General features: G+C 43.2%; 1 protein-coding gene across 2 annotated transcripts in view; it reads left to right on the top strand.

Annotated features, from left to right (window-relative positions):
• The window catches only part of MED30 (mediator complex subunit 30), a 474,431-nt gene that overhangs the window by 64,035 nt on the left and 386,223 nt on the right, over positions 1–24,173 (top strand). For both annotated transcript variants that reach the window (XM_044067062.1, XM_044067061.1), the window contains one exon: positions 21,491–21,703. In XM_044067062.1, the coding sequence (XP_043922997.1) occupies positions 21,530–21,703 (174 nt within the window). In that variant the 5' untranslated portion in view covers positions 21,491–21,529. The remainder of the gene's footprint in view (positions 1–21,490; positions 21,704–24,173) is intronic.

Raw genomic sequence — 24,173 nt, 5'->3', positions numbered from 1 at the left:
TTTTACTGCCACCTTTACTGCTCACTCCTGGCCTGTCTTTGAATCCTGACACGAGTCTCAGAAATAAAAGTATTTCTTTGTTATAAAACTGAAGTGACGGTCCTCTTGGCTTTAGCTGCATGACTTTCTCATGACATTCCAAAACTATTTAGGTAGTTCTGTATACTTGCTTATTTGACTTTTGAAAGTACAGACTTGAAATTACGCATATTGTTTGATATGATAGAAGCTACCACAGGAGCATAGATTTTAATTTCTTAATCATACTTTTACTTGTTGTGTATGTTCATTTCGTTATTTCTAACAACTTGGAATAATAATTTACTGTCTACTCAGTTGTTAACAGATTGCTTTTTGATTTTACAAATTGGTGCCTGATTTGCTCTTCAGACAACCGACTATATGCTAGCATCTCTTCCTCTAGATTATAGTATGCATTACAAATTGTACAACTCTAAACTGTCCCCAGGATTAAGCAAGCAGCCATGCAGGAATAAGTTATTCCTGCATGGCAAGGACAGTTCCTGTGCAGCACAGCAGCGCACCATGCATATTTATGAAGACGCGCTTGCCATGCTGTAAAACGGACACGGTTCTGTGTGTGAGTGCAGGGGGTGTGTCTGAGAGCAGAGCTCTCACAATACATATGCCCCCTCCACTCCAGAATTGCCGTTCGGCAATTTCAAATGAGCGAAAACGCTTGTAACACCCCCAACCCGTCAGGGTAAGAAATCTGGACAAAGCCATAAGGGACAGTCGTCCCTACCAAGCCATAAAGTTGATAGAACAACAGGTTTAGCATAAGCATATAGAGCACACCTCCCAACCCGTCAGAGTAAGGAGTCTGGACATAGCCATAACCACAAAGCAGAAAGTTGATAGAGTAACAGGTTTAGCATTAGCAGGGATATTCTGAAGGGTAGAAAGAAAAACACAAAATTGTAAGTATAGCTGCGCGGGTGTGCCCGTTGCTTAGCTATGCTTAGTCCAGCTTAAACCGCACAAGAAGTTAAATAGCAAGACGCATCCAACTTAAGCAGTGCTACAGTAGTGTAGTAGTTAGAGCGTACACTTTGCAAGCAGCCATTCCCGGTTTGATCCCCACTGTAACCAATTTGCATTTTACATGTGAAAGCAGTACATAAACGATTTGCCCATTGGTAAGCAATGCTGAACATGCCCTTTTAAACACTGCCTACCTTAGCTAAGCAGGTTTGCCCGTAGCTTAGCTCAGCATATTCAAAACCATCCAATCACTGCAAAGTGCAGGAAATCGGCCATATTTAAACTCCACAGGCGGGAATATAGCTCATAACTAGTTGCAGCTTCCCACTGTAGGCAGTGTGGCAGGAGTTGGTGAGGGCATGCGCTTTCGGGTGCAGCGCTGTGGCATACAGGAGTCCAAGGTCATGGTAGGACTTCTGGTAAAGAACAATGTTGAGAGACTTCTGCAGGGCCAGTACCAGGGCTGCCAGTATAAAGAGGAAGCCTGGGACTGTCTCGCCCGTGATCTCACCAGTGCCACTTGTATCCCTCGGACTGGTGAGCAGGTCCGGCACCACTATGTCGACCAGTGAAGCAAGGCAGAGGGGTGATGTCCCAGCACTGTGTAAGTATTCATATCAATAACTGTTTACTAAAGTCCAGCCTGTGTATGTGATGACATTGATAGCAACAGGCCACCAATGATAGTGTTTCAACATGGAACATTAATAGAAATGCATTGCAATATTTGTTGAACAATAGGACATATGTCCGAACAGTAGGTTTGGTGTAAACATACCCATTGATTTGTGTGTTTAGATTATTGTTGCAGATATGGTGGGGGGAAGAGCGAGATGTCAATTAACAACTTGAATATCCTTGCAGTATGAGGTCCTCTGACCTTTTTTCCTGTTTGTCTTCCAGGTACAATGTCACGGGAACACCTCCGTGCTTTCACAGCACAAGAAAATGGTAATAGTCCATTTGTGTGGTTCTCCATCACGCCATCCTATTTGGGTGCAGGGCTCATGACCTGCAGGAGAGGACCACACTGTGGAATGAACTCGTCCACAGGGTGAATGATGTATGCCTGCATAACTGCAATTATGAGCAGGTGCGGCATCGGACCACCCACCTGATCCGCCATGCCCGTCAGCGTGCTGCTGCCATTAGGAGGGACCAGCTAGCCACAGGTGGGGATCATGCCATCCAGCCCCCACTGACACATGCTGAGGAGCTCCTCACCAGCCTTGGGCACCCACCCGCCAGCCAAGCCAGCAACTTGCAGATAGCAATGTGGAGGTGGGTGCCACCCACACAATGGATGAGGACTGTCCAGGTAGGGCCCCAGGACACATTAGTAGACCACTGTTGCTTATCTATCTTCATCTATAAAGTATCTACATGCATATGTCAGATAAGATAGTCTGGTCCTGCAGTGTAGTAATGAACAGATGCGTATAATCTCTAGTATTGTGGGTTTGTACAATTGATGTACTGAAATGCTGCTCCCACCCTGTACCAATGCCACAGGTGTGGCTACTGACATTATGTCTCTCACACAACTGTGTAGGTCCCTCTGGTATACAACTGGGGCAGCAGCCTGTAGCTGGTGAGTATGGAGTAATTTTGTTCAGGTTTGCCAATACACCGGCCATGTTATGGCCATGGTATTTGCCATGCACACATTTAACACACCTACCCATAATGCATGCTGTACATGTTCACTTATTGTTGCTGTTAACTGCACTGCATCACAGTGGTCACTATAGTAGCATATCTGAAAAGTATGTAAGTCCTTCAGTATACCCAAGAATCTGTCCATGCAAGATGTGTGGACAGAGATGAACACAATGGTGGGACAAATGGCCTACAGTAGGGACATGTCTGAAACATTACCCTTATACAGTGGCTACAACAGTGTATACACCACTATTACAATGGCAGCTGTTCTTGATCCAAACAACCGCAAATCAAAATACCACATTCCACACCTTTTACAACCTGTAATGTGATCCTAACATGAGCAATGAATGTGTAATATGGATTCATATGTTAGGACAACAAATATGGGTAACACATACCTTAATAAACACTGGAAACATATGTGTGCACACACTCCAAATAATACATTGTGGAAGCAGCTTGTGAGGTACTGACAGCATTCACTCTTCTTGAGTACACACCTTCCATCAAGTACAGGGCCTCAATGTCACACCAAGTGATGGTCTGCTGTCCAAGAAGTATGTTCATGACATTTGCTCACTCACCTGCAACAGAGGCAGCCATAGCTTGCACACATTTACAAACCATGGAATGTATCCCATATCTGAAAGGTAGTACTCAGGAGTGGGAGAAGTAGCCTTATCTCACCATTGCATATAGCATGGCAAACAGTCATGTATGTGTGTATGAAGTATGGGACAACATTAATGTAGAAAATAAACAGATGCCCGCCCAAGACAGATGACAACACATGTTGCAAACTGGTCACGGAGACTGCCCAGAAACATGAAGCAACACTAAGGGACTTGCAGGAATGTCTAGCAAGTACTGCCTGTGCAGTACCTGTGTTGACAATTGCCTGGAATCTGCATACGTGTGGCCTATGGATTAGGGTAATCAGATGGAAGAGTTGTTCCACAGAAAACCTCACCCAGTGCTACAGGTAGCATATGCATAACATCAAGTATCCCAAAGGCATATGTTGCAGTGTGTAATGGTGTACTGAGACCAAGGCTAAAACCTACAGACAGTATTAATAAAGATGCATGTGGTGCGCAAGCAACACCTCAGTCCACCTCAGGCCCACCATCCCCATTTTTATCTTGCTGGTGCTAGTGTACACCTTTAGGTTTGCTGTTTTTTAGCAAGAACTATGCCAGTAGACATTGTGTTCTGAATTTGGATGTGGCCCATAGTTGTCAAGCATCTGCAATAAGGCTGAGGATGGGGAGGGGTGTCATCTTGAAACACAACAGTGAACTGAAGCATACACCCCAAGCTCCCTAGGAATGGCTGTATCTGAACCCAGTCAAGGTCGTGAATTGTGCCAGACATGACCCTGACTCCACAGCAATAGTGAAAGGACTGTGTGACCTCCAAGGGCTGTGCACATGAGCTGACCTTGCAATATGGCAGAGTTTGAGGACATTTGTAGGGTGGAGTGACCAAATAATGGCAAGTAAGGATGGGCCATGCTAGTATACTCCTTCCTGGAATAGTGACTGCTGTAGTTCACTTCGCAACAAACCATTGTCTTCAGGGTGTGCACAGTTATGCAACCCACATATTGTATGCATCTCATTCAGCATCTGCACAGCTGACACATTTGTTTGATACTGCATGTGATTTTACAGGTCATATGTCAGATATCAGGTGTGTGTAATGTTAACATATGCAGTATTGTGGCACCATTGCATATCACGGAAGAGGCTGTCATGTCAACAAAGGTGTGTACACTCATATCCACATTAAAGCTTTGAAGATTGTCAGTGTAATTGGATTTTATTGCTCATATATGCACTGCTGATGATGAAATCTGCAAATCATAGGTCAGGCATTAACTATTGACATCAGTCCTCATATCATCCCAGGTATGTGTCAGACAAACACATAGGGGCTTTGAGCAACAGAGCAAACATAACTGCCACACATATCCACATTCAGCAGTGGTGTGTACAGTCGTGAGGTATGGTGCACAGTACATGTCAGGGTGCTGTACAGGTGCACAGCAGTACTGCGTACATGGGTGCAGTGTGTTCCAGGGGAAGGGGCATAACCTACTAACACAACTCCTGCATCACAGAGATGTATAATGTTGGTAACAAGGATAGAGTATAGCTGCAGTGCATGCTGTTGAGTGCCATATGTCATGCATGTTGACTGTTGGGTAATGAGAGATCTTTGTAATGTCTTTGTGCCACCTCACCTGTAAGTGTGTGTGTTTGTGTATAGAGGTAAGCAATAACGTACAGGTCTTAAATCACATTTTTTTGTTTTCCCCTCACAGGTGGCGAGGTGGGTCAGAGATCCTCCTGCAGGCAAACTGGCGTTAGTGTCAATACAGACTCTGACAATGATGATAGGTATGGGGAGGCACAGGCAGAGTTGTCAGGGGCTGAAGCTGTACCGACGGTTGACATTGCACTTTTATCCACCCCATCCCCGCACACAGTTACAATGCCCATACATGCCCCATCACCAGTGGCCATAGATGAGGGACAGTTGGCGGGTGGTGGCATGGGACGGGACAGTGTGGGGACTATGGCAAGTGTGTCTGTACACAGCAGCCATAGCCGGATGAGCGGCGAGGTATCACACAGGCAGATGTACACGTAGGAGGGCTGCTGGCCATCATACCCCTTGCAGAAGTGCCACAGCAGGTGTCACCAGATGCATGTTTCGGGCCCTCATATGGAAGCATAGGCACGTATGGAACGTTATACCAGACAAGAGTCTGAGGCTCCAGAGGGCTACTCATTCTGCTGTAACTTGACAACATCCGTGTTCGTGCAGGTGCCCACTGTTTGTTATTTTGCAGAGGTCTGGATAGACGGGTGAGATGGTGGGAATCTTCGACCGTGTGGTGTCTGTGTTGCAGCATGTTGTGGGAGCAGGGCATCATCCACTTTGACGTAGGTCAGCAACAACAGCAGCTGTAGGTCTACATGGACGTGCAACTACTCACAGCCGCTCTCTTAGTGGCAGCACCAGCACTGCAGGGGGGGGTGCTGACCACAGCACAGCAGGCCACATGCACATGGTCCTGGCTGGTCCCAACAGGGACACAGGTCCAGTGGACATTTGTCATCATCAGGGGAGAGTACCATATCTGGGCTTCTACCTGGTAGTGCCCGTGGAATCACTGGCAGGAACAGTTCCTATGTCCATGGCCGGAGCCGGTGAACTGTACACCCTGCCATGTATGGTCTACAGCTGCCAAACTCCCATGTAGGGCAGCCACATGACAGAACTTTGTGCATACATACACACACATATCACCAACACAGCTAGGGCACCTCCATACTACACACACCACATGTGCACAGCCCAATTGTTAAAGAACCCCCTAACACACACACATGATGTCAACCAAGTGGCTCAGCCTAGGGCTCTGGCAAATGCACCACACAACCTGTGCATATGATGTTACCTGTGCCACATCCCTGCCATCCATACCATCGATGCAGGGACATGCTAATATGGTTCTGATGCACAGGGTAAATGTATTAAGGTTTAGCAATGTAATGCTGTTTAATGTGTTTTCAGCTGGAATGTTTAATGTTTACATGTCAGGGTGTGTAGCTGTCCAGCCATGATGCATTATAGCTGTTGTTAACACTGCGTGATTGTGGTCTCTATAATGTATTCTGTTTGTGTTGTAGGTGTCTGTGTCAGCAGGATGTTAGTCTTCTGTCCTTTCCTACAAGGGGTACAGCACTGTGGTGACACATTGACTGTGTCATATCCTGGGTACAGCTGAACACATGTAACAGGTCTGCATAACATATGTTCTTCGTGTTTCACTCTTGCAGTCATTACATTTGGGTAATCTGCTGGCAGGTTGCCCTCAGTCGGCCTGATTAACAAAGTCTTGGGTCCTGCATCGGTTGCTGTCCCTTCTTCCATGACATCAGGTCGTCAAGGGTATAAAACATGCAGCCAACACCATTACATCAGTCTTTCTTGCTGTACGGTGCCCGAAGCAGAAGCAGTTCGCAAGTGCCGGTCGGCTAACTCCTGAAATTTTTGTTTTTGCATTTCGAACCAAAGTCTTCAACTTAAAGCTAAGTACCCCATTGGGGAAACTTTTTTTCATGCTCCTTACCGATGTCAGTAATAACAAGACACCCCCCTATGTTAAACAGTCTCAATGACTTCCTTTTAAAATTACCAGGCACTTATCTTTTAACTGCCCCTTTGGGGGGAAAGATTGCTCTTCGTGCAAAGAACTGGGAACTCATAACCCAGGACAAATGGATTTTAAATATAGTGTCCCAGGGATATAGATTTCATTTCCACACATTGCCAGCACCAAACGAGTGGCCAGACCTGCCCCCAAATCAGTGGGCAGAGGCTCAAAAACAAGTACTTTCCCTCTTAAGCATGGGGGTTATTCAACTGGTACCAGAAGAGGAAAAGGGTCAAGGTTTCTATTCCAGGCTTTTTCTGGTACCCAGAAAAGACAAATCATGGCGTCTAATCCTGGACCTGTCTACTCTAAACACCATTCTGGAGATTCCAAAATTCAAGATGCTGATTCTTCACCAGTTACTTCCTATGCTAGGCAAAGATGCCTGGTTGGTAACTCTAGATTTAAAAGAAGCATACCTGCACATCCCAGTCAGGGAATCTTGCAGAAGATATACGTTTCAAAGCAGGCTGCTTGCATTATCAGTTCTATGCACTGCCCTTTGGCTTGTCTACTGCGCCCAGGGTATTCTCAAAGTGCCTGGCTCCAGTTATTGCATTTTGCAAGGAAAGAAATATTCAAATATATCCATACCTGGACAATTGTCTAATTCAGGCAGAAAACCAGGGCATACTTCTAAATCATCTGGCATTTGTAAAAAGGGTTCTAACTTGTCTGGGGTACACCATAAACGAAAAGAAATCACAACTGGTACCCTGTCAACAGATTACATTCCTGGGTGCAAGCTTGTATTTAATACAACTGCCCAGATGGCTTTCCTCTCGCCAAAGAAGCAAATTCATTTGGTAACTCACTTCAGCTAGAAGGATATCTGAATTACAGGCCCTTATGGCAGTGGAGCCTTTCATCATCTTTCATGCGGACAGGGTATCTCTCAAGACCAAGCCATCCTTCATGCCCAAGGTAGTTTCCACTGTGGCTCTTAATCAGTCCATTCATTTGCCAACCTTCTTTCCCAATCCACAGAACAAAGGTGAATGGATTCTGCATTCCTTGGATGTGCACAGACAACTTAGATTCTGCTTGGACAGGACTAAATCTCGAAGAAAATCTGAACAATTGCTGGTAGCATTTGCTGCAGGGGCAGAGGGGAAGGCTATTTCAAAACAAACCATTTCTAAATGGATAAGCCATTGCATTCATTTCTCCTATAAGCACCATGGAAAACCTATCCCCCAGGGGATCAGATCTCACTCCACCAGGGCTGCATCTACTTCTGCAGCGTTTCTCAGAGGTGTTCCTACCAGGGATATCCTAGAAGCTGCTACCTGGAGTTATGTACATACTTTCACCAAGCGTTATTATTTACCAATTTTCTCTAACTCCAGAGTTGGCTTTGCCACTGCTGTCTTGCAGGGCCTTATAGCTGGCCCTAATGCTGTATAAACTCCTCCTCCCAACCATAGCTTTGGGAATCTACCCAAGTGTAATGACTGCAACAGTGAAACATGAAGAATATAGTATAGTTGTGTACACTTATCATAAATGTAGATGTTCAAGTGTATTCACTGTTGCAGTCCTGGTTACCCTCCCTCCAGCCCCCTAGTTTTTTTCTGGCTATACCTCTACTTTCCTTTACTATGCTTAAAAGCCTTTTTGGTGTATTTGCTCATGGCTGGAGGTATATTTTTGTGTTTATTTGCTCCCCATTATGAGGGCACCTGACATCTGGGGCAAGAAAAACTGATGTAATGGTGTCGGCTGTATGTTTTATACCCCTGACAACCTGACTTCATGGAAGAAGGGACAGCAACCGACGCAGGACCCAAGACTTTGTTAATCAGGCCGACTGAGGGCAACCTGCCAGCAGATTCCCCAAATCTAATGACTGCAACAGTGAATACACTCAAACAGCTACATTTATGGTAAGTGTACACAACTGTACTTTACTGCATGTGTCACATGGTTGATAGGTCTGAGAGGTGTATACAGGTGAGTGCATGATGGCTGATTACAATGGTAAGTGTACTGGGTGGCACACACCACATGTTTGTGAATAACACACACAGAGCCTTTGGTGTTGATGCAATACACAGAGAATACTGTACTCATGGATGTACTTAATTTTGCAGTGAACTCATTTTTGCCTGTGTAGTTACACCAAGACCAAATAGCCAAAACATCATATCGGTAAATAATCAGTCTGCCAGTTTAATGTCCTTGACAATGGTACCGGCAGGGTGTTTGACCTCTTCCCCAGTGTAGTGCAATCCTGGAATTGGTAAACATCAGTGTGGTGGTGTGGGTGACCGAGCCCCCCACTTTGGAGGGTGTGGGATGGCATAGAACCACACATAGTGTGATTAAGACATACTTAACCTGTTAACCTTTTAACATAAACTGTACAGTGTAACAGCACACTAAGTGGGGGGGATACGCACAACAATAATTCCAATGTGGGTGGCTGTGCCCACATTAACCACACCCAAATATATATACCAACTCCAGTATCGCTGTACAGTGGGGAAGAGGACATTTACACATCCACTACTAGTTTTTATGGAATGAATTTCCACAAGTTGATTCCTTTGAAATGTTACCTTTTGCCAGCTCATTCTCAGACAAGTGATCTCTTGGGATATACCAACTCCAGTATCGCTGTACAGTGGGGAAGAGGACATTTACACATCCACTACTAGTTTTTATGGAATGAATTTCCACAAGTTGATTCCTTTGAAATGTTACCTTTTGCCAGCTCATTCTCAGACAAGTGATCTCTTGGGATATGTGGTTTGTCTTTCTGCTTTTCCAGGTTAGGGGTTGCCACAGCGGAACTCCAGTCCGCTAATGATTGGCAGTAGATTTTCACGAACGCCGAGGTGCCAGCTCGACGTCCAACCTTCAATGAAGGGACGCCCATTCACGCATGTCTTTCGAACGCCCATCCAACCGCTGGGAGGACATCAGAGGATTTTCAACTACAAGTTTACAAACACACAGACACTGTTATACGCAATAATGTACACACACATTTCTTATTACTGAGGTCCATCGATGTAGGTGTTCCTAGGTGTGTACCACCCTAATGTCCATGGAGAGATGACAAGAGTAGGGCATGTAAGTACACTGCTACCATGCCACCTGACATTTGTCAGCAGGGCATGTGAGTACACTGTTACCGTGCAACCTGACATTTGTCAGCAGGCCATGTATCAACTGATGCCACATGAGTGATCCCCAGGGTAACAGTTAGTCAACATCCACTTCTCTGGTTTTCTCTTGAAGAGGGCCAGTGAGGTGCTCCAATTGACATGTATACAACATGTATTGCATAACGTGGCCAGTGTCTGGGTTAGGGACCTGTACCCAAACATGTTCTGTCTACTGTAGTCTGTTTGAGGTATCCATCTCATTTGGTGCATACAGAATGGGGTTTCCTAGCTGTGGCATTCATAAGACAGCTGGGCAAACATGTCAGTCAATCAGAGATTCCCTGTAAGCAGCCAAGATGAATACCTGACATCTGCACATCTGTACAGAGGACAGACAAAAAAGTAGCTAGCCAACAGGTTATGCATTAGGATGAATATTTTGACAGATGTCTGAATGATAGGTATGGCATTACTAATTGACAGCGGTCCACAGTGACATGTCCTAAAACATAGTAGTCTACAGTTAATATTAACATATCAAGTCAATATCCAATAGAAGATGCATAAAAACATAGGTCAAACACCAAGAACACGATAGTCAGTACAGAATCCAGCTTTGCATGCAGGGGTCTGTGGTCTCAATACTACAGTCTGATCTACTCTTACTTGGAAAAGCACTGTTAAAAGTGGTAATGCAATGCGACAATACATGCGTGTATGACTGCATATAACCTGGGTTAATACCCAAGTATGAAACACATGCAAAGAGAAAAGATTGTGGCACTACCCATGTATACTCAGGTGTTCCATACAGTATACTCACACCCCTTGCTACTGTAATGACAGCACATAGAAGCATGTTATGTACATGGAATTAAATACACTAATTAAAGATGGCATTACCCTACTGTTTTATCAGACGTGTATGTGATCAGTGGTTACCAGGGCTGAGCTATGCTTAGCAGGTGTAAGCATTACTTAAATGTAAATGCTAAGCAGATTTGCACACTGGTAAGCGAAGCCTACATGGTGTAAGAGCCTATTCATTTAACCATACATTAGCACCACTTTCCATCGTGCAAACCCACTTAAACCTGCTCAAAACTGCCTTAACCTCTCTGTATCCAACAGTCCTTGTTCTGCCTAGCAACAAAATAAACAGCCCTTGCAGGTCCTGAACCCAGGACCCTGTACACTATAGTCACAGCAGTTAACCACTAAGCCATCTGAGCTGTGAAGATGTCTTGTTTTTCAAATATATCATTCAGTGCACATACTGAATAGTAGTGAACAACTGCTCTGACTGCTACAATTGCTTAGTACTTGTAAGTGAAAAAAAGTGTTGAATCAGTCATGTTCTTCTATATAAATATACACATAGATTAATGCAGTAGGATACGTAGGATACATCTGAGAAGATATACGCAACACTCATGTTTACACATAAAAGGATATATATATATATATATATATATATATATATATATATATATATATATATATATATATATATATATACATATATTCATGCACGTATATCTATATATATATTTTTTCATGCATTTTTATATTTCCTTCTCTCTCTCTCTGTATGTATATATGTATATATATATATATATATATATATATATATATATAGATATATATGTGTGTGTGTATTTATATAGATATATATGGGTGTACTTTTGAAGATCGAAAGTTCACTACTTAGAACTTCAAAAGTACACCCACACTAACGCGAAAGTGCACTTTAACGAAAGTGCACTCTCGCAAACTCACTAGACCAAACGGGCTAGAAGTCACGGACCTTAGGGTTAGGGCACAGGTTAGGGTATAGGGATAGTTAGTACGGCTATCCCCTTACCTTGACCCATGCCCTGACTCTAAGGTCCGTGACTGTTGCACCACAGTGGAAGACATTCCAAATCGGGCTATGTCCTCCACTGTGGTGCAGTAGTCACGGACCTTAGGGTTGGAGCACGGGTCAAGGTAAGGGGATAGCTATCCCCTTACCTTGACCCGTGCTCTAACCCTAAGGTCCGTGACTATCGCACCACAGTAGAGGACATAGCCCGTTTTTCAATGTCCTCCATTGTGGTGCGGTAGGTTCAGTCTAGTGAGCTTAAGCGAAACTGCAGTTTTGTTAAAATGCACTTTCGCTTAAGTGGGAATGTACATTCCCATTTCGAAAAAGTGAATTTTCGTTGTAGGAAAGTACATCCATAACTCTTAACCTGTTAGTGCAAGGGAATGCAATGTATGTATTGCAGTTATAAATGTAGAATGTTAGTGCAAGGGAATGTAATGTATGTATTGCAGTTATAAATGTAGAATGTTGCTACAGTGACAGGGTTTGTGTCAACATACATGTTGTGAAGGAAGGCTCTTCTGAAACTGACATGCACGCCATCAGTTACTGACAGACATAAAATCATCATAGCGAAGTACCACAAAAATCACAGTAATGATCCTATGGAATGCAGAAGCAATATGAGCAATAAACATGGACAGTCTGAAACAATCTGGTCGGTCAGGTGTTAGTTAGTGCAAGAAATGTGGAGCAAGCCTGACAAAGGGGATGTTTAGAGCCAAGAAAATGGGGCTATATCACAAATACTAGAATAGATGAGCTCACACAGTTGATGCATTCACAGCCTCCTTTCTGTCCTAACACATATTAACTGGAGGAGCAGAGATCCCAAGCCACATACTTCACACTAGTTAGTGAGATACATCTTCACACCAGGCCACTGCTTTGTCAGAAATACACAACACATATAGTGGCCAGGCAGCAGTACATGTGACAAATATCTGGACATAACATCACACTAGGGTAAATACACTGCGCTGCTAGGCATGTCATGAAGCACTGAATACACTGCAGGCAGACTGCCACAACACTAACCCAATTTACATATGGGTGAATACACATGTAATTTCAAATATAGCAGACAATACAGTTGTGTAACAGCATGGGGTAAAAGACACCAGTGTGAAAGTGCTTACCCTCAACCGATCTCAGCAGAGTCACAGTCACATAATGGTAAGCCTAAGTAATAGTACAGTCGATGGCCTGTGTGAACAAAAGTCATCATCATGTTTGCCACTCACACACTAACCCTACATATACTGGCCCAATTCACAGTGTAGTCTTGACACCTGACTGTGGTATGGGACATGTCAGTCTGGCCCTGCAAACATATAGCCTGATAGGGTATCAGAAACTGGAGCAGCATGCACTGTCAGATAGAACAGGACCAAGAACACTGACATCTACCCCCAGTCTGTACACAGGCCAAATAGCATGATCACAATGCACTGCTACGTAATACAGACACTCTTGTCAACAATCACCATAAGTACACAGACCTCACTACTGTACAGACTACCACAGAATAGCCAGGTTTTATCCACAACTGTTAGGCCTCCATTACTTTACATGTCTGGCAGTCTGATATATCACTGGCTTGGTATCAGGAATTATGTCATTAAATAATGGTATACTGTACATATCCGTCTCTTACTGCATGACATATGAACAAAGTGTGACAGACTTGGGGGACAGAGGCAGAAGCACAGGGCCAATATTGACTTATTGCAGTTATAAACTGAGACCATTGCTCGTGCAACAGGCTTTGTTGTGACATGTATCTTCTGTGGGATATGAAGTCAGTAACACACATGGATGTTACCATTTCCTGAGTAGAATACTCAGAGTATTCTACTGCATTTATAAAGAAAAAATGTGACCGTAACAAATCAAATCTCAGGCTCCAAACTCTGGCCAGTCTGCATATAGCTTTACAGGTGAGAATTTTCTCAACCACATAACACTGTCATACCAGACTTTAAATCCTGCAGAACAGTCAAATCCACACAAACCCTGTTAAACCAACATTAATTCAAACGTAGAACAGCAATACTTACATTCTGTCCCCATGTCTGGAACATCACCCTCCAGTTTGTTGGCCTGTTTCCACAGTGTTTGTTGTAAGAGGTATTTCCAGCTACCCTCTGTGATGCTGTTTGTCACACACCCACATGAAGTCCTGCTCACAGTGAGGGAGAAGGGCCAACACCCAATTACACTGCTTACTTATAGGGGTGTGTTTCCATGCAATTGGCTATAAGAATGATACCACAGGTGTTCCACATGCAATTAGCAAGTGGAGGACTCCAAGTCGTGCCCAGGCCATCAGCTGATCATGAGCATTCCCTACCAAAGTCAAGCTGCTGCCTATGCAAAACATGCATTTTTCCACATCTACCAGAGAGGGGGGTGAGAGAAAGACAGAGGGAAAGAAAGAAAGGAAGAGAGAAAGAGCCAAGCATGTTTGTGTATGATCTGTGGGTAGAGAGAGGTCTCTGGGTATTATAATGGTTGCCTATATATAAATGTATGGCTATGTATTGTCTACAGCAACCTCTACGGTATTTGTCAACTGTTGGGATTGTAATGTGATATTGGGACATATAGGTCCTCAATATGAAAATGTAGTAAAACCCACACTGCAATGGATTCTGTTATTTACACAATCGCACCAACACCCACACAGGATACTGCTGACCCCTCCCCACACACACACTTGCCAGTACTGAGTTTCAACCCCCTACCTAGTTATGTATTGGTACTATAGTGTTACGCAGTTATCGCAAGCGCCACGGAGGTTATATGTGGGAGAGCTGTCCAAAGGCATCTTTGAAGGTGAGCGACATCAGCTGTAATGCTCAAAGGAGGGGTGAGGTAAGTGCAGTAAGTGTGAATGACCACAAAAGCAGGTGTCAACAAAGACTCGCACATTGTCACATACATTTTCATAGTTGCCAGGACCAGGATTAGAACTCCTACCTAACTAGTTTGCTACACTATGGTATTACGCAGTTATCCCAAGTGCCATGGCAGTTATATGTCGGAGAGCTGTCCAAAGGCATCTTTGAAGGTGAGTAACATCAGCTGCAGTACTCAAAGGAGGGGTGAGGGAAGTGCAGTAATTGTGAATGACCACAAAAGCATGTGTCAACAAATACTCACACACGCTCATATTTTCACAGTTGCCAGGGCCAGGATTATAACTCCTGCCTAACTAGTATGCTACACTATGGAGTTGCGCAGTTATCGCAAGCACCACAGAACTTATAGGACTGAGACTTGGCCAAAGAGTTATTTCAAGGTGACTGACATCAGCAGGAGTGGTAACATGGGCAATGGGAAGTGCAGTGTGTGTGTGTGAATGGGCCACCAATCATTCCTCTGGAAACACACACACACACACACAACTTTACATTTGACAGGACTAAGTATACAAATGCTACATGAATACTGTTTTTTACTATTGTGTTACAAAGTTATCACAAGCATCACAGACACTATAGGGCTAAGGGCTACCACAAGAATGTCTACAGTGATTGACATCTGCACATCATGCGATATCGGCCAGTTGGATGTGTAATGGGTGGGACAGGCCTTATAATGTCATTTTATCTGTCACGCTCTGTCTCTCTCTTCCCCACATCTCTATGTGTGTATGTTTGACATATTATAGTGTGTTGGCCTTGGATATGTGTGAGGATTCCTATCCAATGTGTGTGTGCGTGAAGCATAAATGGTGTACAAATTGGTGTGTGTGCACAGACATCTGCAAATGATAGATATGTATAGTCCACTGTGTCAGACATGGGCTTAATTTCTCTAAGTGTAGAAGCATGCCCAGTATGACCGAGTGTGTGAATCCATTCCAGGTAGGGTTGTACTCCAGTCCAGCATTTGGTGTTCTCAACCTACAGATCGCAACCTGTTTCTGCAGGATCTCTGTAGATAGGTTGACAGTATGGAGTTACAATGGGTGACAGGGGGGATACTGTAACTGTTGCTGTCTGTGCTGCTTGTGTTACATGGTTGGTGTTAGCAGAGATATTCAGACTTATGTACTGTTTTACACTGTGATGCATTATGTCATCGACTACTAACATATGTAAATTATTTGCTCACAGTTATTTACTGGGAAATAGAAGATGAATGAATCTGAGTCCAGTATTGTGGTCCGCATCCTATACATTCTTGCACACTCCTGCCGTTCTGGAGGGGTTGCTACAGACACACTTGCTGATGGGTCTGTGTAAATGGTCCAGCACCTTGGTAGTATGGTGGCTGAGGATCCCTTTGTTATACATATATCAACTTAACAGAATGGCCATATCCTGCTGTGGCCATACCTCTCGGCTGTACAGATTCACCCAAGTTACCCAGAAGCAGGGCTCATTTATCTGGTCAGTTCCCCTTCACATTGTGGTTTACAAGCAGGTTTGTAGCCACCCATTACTGGGTTTGCAGGCAGGGATAATATGCGCACACATCAGAGTTTCAAACTTCACATAATCCATGACGTTCATGCATCTACACCCCCAATCTGTTATTCTATCCTCATGCTAACATTATGCAAGCGATATCTGGGAAGTATCCCTATAGTTGGCACTTCATCCCAGCAGTATTTATGGGTTGGCCCCAGTTCATGCAGTAGGACATGGGGGGCATGCTACTGGGATTTGTCAGTATGGCCTTGCATTTGTGTCCTGTTGACTGTGTTAGTTTATTATTTGGGACCCCATGAGGTACTATACATTGCAACTGCGGGTGAGGCTCAGGCCTTTGACAGAGGACTGTAGGCCATTTGGTAGTAATGCAGGCCATCTGTAACAGGCCAGTGCATTCCGTCACTCTTACATTCCCAGGGTGCGAGCCAGTGGATTCACCTGGAGTGACAGGGTAAGTGTTTGAGGTGTTAATGGCAATAGTTCCTTTACATATTGACCCATTGGTCCAGATGCATGCAGGGTGCTGCTTACAGCTAGGGATACACCTGCATAAGACACCTCTTCAGCATACTGCGTTCTGTGGGTATTCCCATACAGAAGTGAAGTCCTACTGTACTCATTCCCATTAGCAAGGATATGACCTGTGGCTGATGATGGGGAGAGAGATTAGTGCATGTGTGATATGGAAGCCACTTGCAGCAGATTCGCAAATGTACCGGGGACATTCCCCTTATGCTTCCTTGTGGAGGGACATAGGCAGTCTCTCATTACTTCATAACTGTGCCTTTTGTGGTCTTCCAGTGATTGTCCAGACTACATCAGTATTCCATACTACACAGATAACTAATGTGCTGTTAACCTGTATGTACAATTCCAAAGTTGTGTGCAGTTGGTAGTTAAATTTTATGCACTCTGTTTAGTGTACTTCCACCTGTGTACTGTGTGTATGTATGGGCTCACATTCATGGCATGTCCATCTTTCAGACAGTGACAGATATTAACATCTGGACAGTGAGTATGGCCCTGTCATCCACAGTGCTGCCTGTAGACCACCAACACACAGCCCTTCCTGCCTACAAGCTGACCATTTCCACACAGTATTGAACACACGACAGCCTAACACACGGACCCCTGCATATTGTACACATGCAACAGTCTGTCCTGTAGATTGGGCCAGCTCGGATAATCTGTGCTCTACTGTTATTACACCTCACACTTACATATTACTGCATTTCTTCTTGGGATTGGGGGGGCACACTTGACGACTTTAAACATTTGCTGTGACTGTACTGGTATTTCAGGTACTCTGTTGGCTTCCATTTCATTTTGTATTCTGACCTGTCATGCAGACTGGAGGCATATCAGTAGTGTGCAGATCTTAGGTTTTATTGATGTACATTTCAGTTTCAGACTTCTTACCCTTCAGAATTGACATACAACTGCCAGACCTGTTGTAGTCTGTCTGTGTAGGTCTGGAGGGGGGCTGTTAATCATTGCCATCATTTGAAGGCCTTAGTCCAGCCTTTCTTTTCCTGCTAGCTGAGGCTGGTGGTGGGTATGTGAGCCGCACTGACAAGCATGTGTGTGTCCTATAGACACACATTTAAGCCACGACATGCACTGCAGTGGAATTTGTCCCCTTATCTATTACTGCCTAGTATGTTGACAGCAGTATTTGTTATGGATTTCATGCTGCCCATATAGGTGTCCACTATCTGCTGCCATCCCATTCAGCCACCTGATTCCCTTGCATGCTCACATCCATACCATAGATACAACAATCACAACATACTACTCCATTCAGCAATTGATAGGAAGATGGACTTACCTGGTGTCTGTGCCAGTATTGAGGATGGTGCTGGAGGGCTGACTTTGTCGGATGCACATAGTACACTCCCTATACATGGTACAGCACAGGTAGTGTCATGTTTGGCATCCCTTTTACTCTGTGTGTGAGTCAGAAAGAAGCGTCATTCCCTGGGTCTCTACCATGTGAAGTGTATGTGCTATGCATTCTCTTTGCTAAGGCCTGGGAATACTGGGCATGCCTCCTTCTGCCTACATGGCCAGGCTCAGATAGTTCCTCCTCCGAGTCACTCTGTGGCTGTGATGGCCATGGCAATGCTGGGGGGCTGTGTGGCCTTGCCCCATGCTCTTCCTGCTGTAGCTATTTCCGCAGGATCATATTGTGTGGCATGGCACATACTATGAACATTTGTGTACATGTAGCTGGAGAGTACTGCAAGGCTCCATCGGATATGTCCAGGCAGTGGAACCGTGACTTGAGCATCCCAAGCACATGCTCTGTTATGATTCTGGTTTGTGCTTGTGCCTCATTATGGAATTCGTGTTCGGGTGTGTGTGTGTGCATTTCTGAGGGGTGTCATCAGCCATGGCTCCAGTGCATAACCAGCATCCCCCACTAGGTGGCCATATGGGGTGTCCCCACTGGCAAATGGACTGCTACAACTGTGTCATATGCCAGATGTCAGAGTCATGATAGCTTCCAGGTCTACCAGCACACACATTCAAGATAATGGCCTGGGTGTCGCACATGACCTGGCAGTTGATGGAGGGGAAGCCCTTATGGTTTATGTAGACCCTACCCCGCTCTCCAGGTGGTGCTTTGGTGTGTATGTGCATGCAGTCTATAGCACCCACTACCTCAGGGTATTCTGCTGTTTGGTGGAAGAGGCACATATTGCCGGTCAGTGCCTCACGGGTGTAGAGGGAAATATATGTGCTCACCGGCATGTGCTGACATGGCATCCAGGAACTGGTGGAGTACCCTGGATGCTGATGCCTGTGAGATCCCCATGTTATCCCCAGTTGGCCTTTGGAAAGTACCTGTGGCTAGTATTCTTAAGCCTACACATACCTTGGTATCCACTGGGATGGTTCCCCTCTGTTGGTTCTGTTTGTGAGGTGTGACCGGCACAGCTTAACTATTTGCTGTAGAATGTCCCTGTCCATCCTATAGCACTTCACTATCTCCAGCTCATGTAGCCCCTGCTAGCTTACCCGGGGTCTGTACACACTTCTCCTTCTCCTCACTGTGGGTTGGTCGTCAGCATTCACATCCTAACCACCCTGAGTCTCTTGCACATATTGATGTATGAAAGCGACTGCAGTTCTTAACATTTTGTTAGTTTTGTCAGGTAAAAATTTCCACGTCTGTGTCCGGTGGTGTAGAGTTTGTGGGAAACAAGACTGGAAGGTGTTTGCATAGTTTATAGTAGTGTGCTAGGCTGTTCCATGTGTAATTGGCTGATTCTAATACATTTCACCTGCCAGCTATGCTAGTTCTCCTTGATTCCTTCCCACTGGCTTCCCGTTTAAGCCCAGAGACGAGCCGCGCATACCCACTGCTCAGATGTGAACAGAGCTGCTATTTCCTGTTTTTTTTTTTTTTTTTAACTCTCAGCTGTTTTGTTTAGCTAGCTAGCAAATGGTATCACTATTGTAGTATAGAATTTTAAAGCAGTGTTAGTAGCACAACAGGTAGCATACTTGTGTTTTAATGTAGAAGGCTGTGGGTTCTACTCCCACAGCATGTAGATGGATTGTATTTTCAGGGGGTGGGGTGCTGAAGTCCTGAATATGTCCTCCTTTGGATGAGATGCCTAGTAACTATGAATCTGTTTTGCCATCCATGCTGTATTACCAGCTTACCATTTTTTTATGTAACATAAGTAGGCAATTTATTCTTCAGGGGCATTAGGCACTGAATTTGTATGTAGATGAAACACTGAAATATAAAGTTGTCTGTTATCTGCAACTAATGAAAAGGATGCTGCCCTCTTTAAGGTGGAATTACTCAGATGACTTTTACTTCTGCAGGGATTGTGCATATTGACTGATATTGGTCGAGTGTAATGACAGAAGTTTGAGTGGCCTTTTATGGTTGAAATGTTCTAAATTGAGCAGTATTGTCATTATTGGTTTATATATTTTGTTTCATTACTTACTGGAAAAATGGGCAAAACTATACATTTAAAACATGCTCTAACAAGTGGTGCTGTATTATACAAGGGATATAATTTAATTATTGTATTTTAATTTAATTATACAATCAGGAAGGTGAAGCAAAGAAGTTTTGCATGGTCCTAAAAATGTGTGCAAGGGACCTATGCTTTGAAAATAGCCCAAAAGTAAACAATCCGCCACTGGCCAGATGCATTTCCTTTGAATGTGAGTTTCAGTGAATGTGAGTTTCAAAGGCAGAAAAGTTTTAATGCTAAGTCCGTTTTCATTGCAAGACTGTATTGCTTTGTTTAGCTTTAGCAAATGACTATCAGTGTTTGTGCTGCAAACTTTTAAATAAAGGTTTTTTTTTTAATGAAACCCCAATATCTGTAGTCTCTGTAGAAGTAAAGCAGAAAACATTATGCACACTGAGAGTTTTAAACAGTGTTTGTGGCAACTGGGGGGGGGGGGTAGCCAACTAATGGAACACTGAAATGGCTGCTGGGTGGGGGTGGGGGGGGGGGGTGATCCAAACATGACATGTGTACCTCCACCTATAGGGGTCCAAAATATTTCCTTTTATAGAAGGGGTCTTCCAGCTTGCAAAGTTTAAGAACCACTGCTGTAGTGCTATGCTTTCATCTTTTCTTTGGTCTCCTAAGGGGTGAGCATATCGGCCACTCTTTTGTTGTGTGCCAACATTGGAGTTTTTCTTTTTGATCCATTGCTGTGTGACTGTGAGTAGGTATATATAAATTTGGGGGAATGGGTCAAAAAATACCTTAGAGGTTTGCCAAGAGTTGTTGCAGTATGTAAATTAGGGCTTTAATGTTGAATGGAGGTTGGGTGGTGCACCTATTCAGCAAAATCTAGTATGGGAGAAGGTGAGGAGGAGGAGACTGCAGCAGACAAACTAATCATTTTATGTGTTAAATTTCAAGCATCATTTATTAAGTGAAGTATTATTCTGTTTCCTTTATATTGTGCTTTATTTGGAATGTGGTCCATTTTTCTGTAAAGTAATTAAATCTGTGTGGGTCACTGTTTTGAAAACAAACATTGGTAAAACAGCCTTTCATTTTATAGCTGGTGTATCTAGATTAAAAGATGGATTTTTAAAGTCATAGTACAGATTAATAGATATAGTCAGAATATTTTATTATGTATATGACTAAAATGTGTTTTTTTTTTTTTTTTTCAGCATAACATTTTAATGAGTAGTTGCACTTGAGAAGACAGAATGGCAGCCCCTCCTGTTAGTGGAGCAGGATTAGCTCCTGGAGCTTTTCCTACCCAGCCTCCTCAAATTGTCCATGAAGTTAATACTGCATCCCTGTGTCGCATTGGACAAGAAGCTGTTCAGGACATTGTGACCAGAACTATGGAGATATTTCAACTTTTGAGGAACATGCAGGTTCATAATATTTTTGTTGCCAGGCCTTCTTTTAATTAAAGTTATGATCACTTCATTAATCTTTTCAGATTTTACAAGCATTTTCAGAATGTATTATATTAAACATGTTGCAACATGTTTCTTGTTGTTGATAGTATATTATTAATTATCAAGGAAGTTATTTTATGGGAAAAATGGGAAGGTTTATAGGAAATTGTATTCATCCTTATAGGTTACCTTCTTGCTGAGAACAGTCATTTTTTGCCTATAATTCTTTATGACTGGAAACTAGCATCCATTTCTCATAATATACAAGGAGCACATTATGAAAAAAGTTAGTTTCTTGCTCTTATTCTTTTTTACAAAAAATCCATTTTGATGGTTCATAAGGACGATGCTGTACATTCTCCCCAAAAATATGTCTTTCACCACAGTTAAAACTGTGTTACCAATAGGTATAAGAGAGGTTCACTGTTACTAAAAAGAAATTTGAAATTGTTGATATTTCTTAGCTAGTGCCTACTATGGAAAGTGTGGATAAATCTGCATATGTGGAAAATGGGTGAACGTTATGTTGTCCTGCCATTCAGCCAAGAAAAAGTTAGTGAAGTACATTGTTTTTTTTTAGTTATTGATTAAGGTTTAGCCATTGATAGTACCTTCTACTCTTTTTTTACTCCTAGACATTGTGCACCATAAGTAGCTAAAATCTGTAGTGCCCTTAAGCACGGGTCATGTTTCTGTAGTGACATAAGACATAGGTCCATATTCCAAGACATGTCTACACTGCACATGGCCTTTGCTAGAATTGTAGAGAAAAGACCAACATTAGAGGATGATTTTGCACATTATGGCTGCAGAATTGTTGCATGGTTGATGTGCATTGTATATACAGATAAAGATACAGCATGAATAAAAGTGCTAAAGCATTTTATTGGCAACTGTACTGCATACCAAGGCTATGTAGGAGGACTGTTCTGTCATAGTTTGATGCATTAACAGGAGCATTTTCATTGCTCTGTACAAATTATGATCCTGTTAGTGTTTCAGTTGTAGCAGTATAAACATGAGAGACCACATCACTGCTATCTTATTCTGCATATATAGCATATCGATAATATCAAGTTTCTGGATTATAACCCATGCAGCATTGTGCTATTCTCCGCTGCCTATGATGCAGTGAATAGGGGCCTCTAACATGGTGGGATTCTGTACTTTTCTGACATTATTCAGTAGTATAGGCCCAGATGAGATTAGGCCAGTAGTAATGTTTATGAATGAGTAAAGAGGAGAGTGCAGTTCATTATTAATGTTCTGATTTGTGTTGCTCATTTCTGTGTACTAGACCAGTTGCAGTGATCCGTAGTGTGTACATTTGTCCCCTGTAGGCGTGGTGGTATAACTCCTGCATTGAACTGTAGGAATATTAGGGCACAAGAATGCTGCCCTGCTTTACACACTATAAAAATGACAACTTCTTATAGAGAATTATGAGCCTTTCATACACAAGCTGCATAGCGCTGTTATGTTTTGCACCATACAAACAATATTGTGCACCACCCTCCCCCACGAAATGTGTTCTGCCCTATTACTATGTGGGATTCCTTGTTTGCAGTGTTGTGATTCTTTAACACAGTACTACCTTAATTGTTACTCAGATGTTAGTTTTGTATGGTGTTCTCATGACTGAGAATACAAATCTTATAAAATAATAGAAATGTTTTATTATAGGGAAACTGAGAAAAGACCTTGCAGCTGCAAAGTCATCTTCATATCACATTGTATACTGTAATGTCACTTGCACTTGTTAGGAGTTGTGGCAGTTGCCACTTTAAATGGACTACACTGCATCTCCTTGATCTAAATACTTTAGGAACCTAGGATGTTCATTGAGAAGGACCAATTTCTGTCTGTGAAAAGCATAGTGTTTAGACTTAGAGTGAAGGTGTTGTGTAAGTGTGTTGTATTAAAAGCTGTAGCCAGCCTACTCATGGTAAACTTTACAGTGCTGGTCTTTACCTGATGCAACTATAAGGTAGTTGCTTTAGTGTTTATGAGGCTATCATTACAGGGGTGCCTTAGATTAAGGTTGATAGTAGGAAACCATTCAGTACCCTGAGCATAGTTTTCTAGACACTACATGAGTTTGTAAGAAGAGGAGTGCCAGTTTTCTGGCAGAATGATGTTGGCTTTCTGGAATGTGTAAGCTTGTTCCAATAGTGCTGTTCATTAAGTAGATTAGTGATTTTAAGAGTATAAATGGAGACACCATTAATCCTCTAGGCTTAAAAAGTATTATCTTTATTTTTCTGGACATTAACAAACCAAAGACAGCAATATTAGTTTTATTACTATTCAGAAGTAGATGTAGAATTTCAGCTGGCTTCATGACCCCATAGGTCTTTGTTTTAGGTCAGCAGCTACTTGCAGATTAATACTGTGAAGTCATAATCATAAAAAAGACAATGTGCATTGTGGCTCTCTATCAGAT

This window comes from Protopterus annectens, chromosome 3.part1 (assembly GCF_019279795.1).
Source record: "Protopterus annectens isolate FY-2018-M chromosome 3.part1, PAN1.0, whole genome shotgun sequence".
NCBI classification, from domain to species: Eukaryota; Metazoa; Chordata; order Ceratodontiformes; family Protopteridae; genus Protopterus; species Protopterus annectens.
Note: the sequence above shows the minus strand (reverse complement) of the source record. Positions and strands in the feature narration are given on the sequence as shown.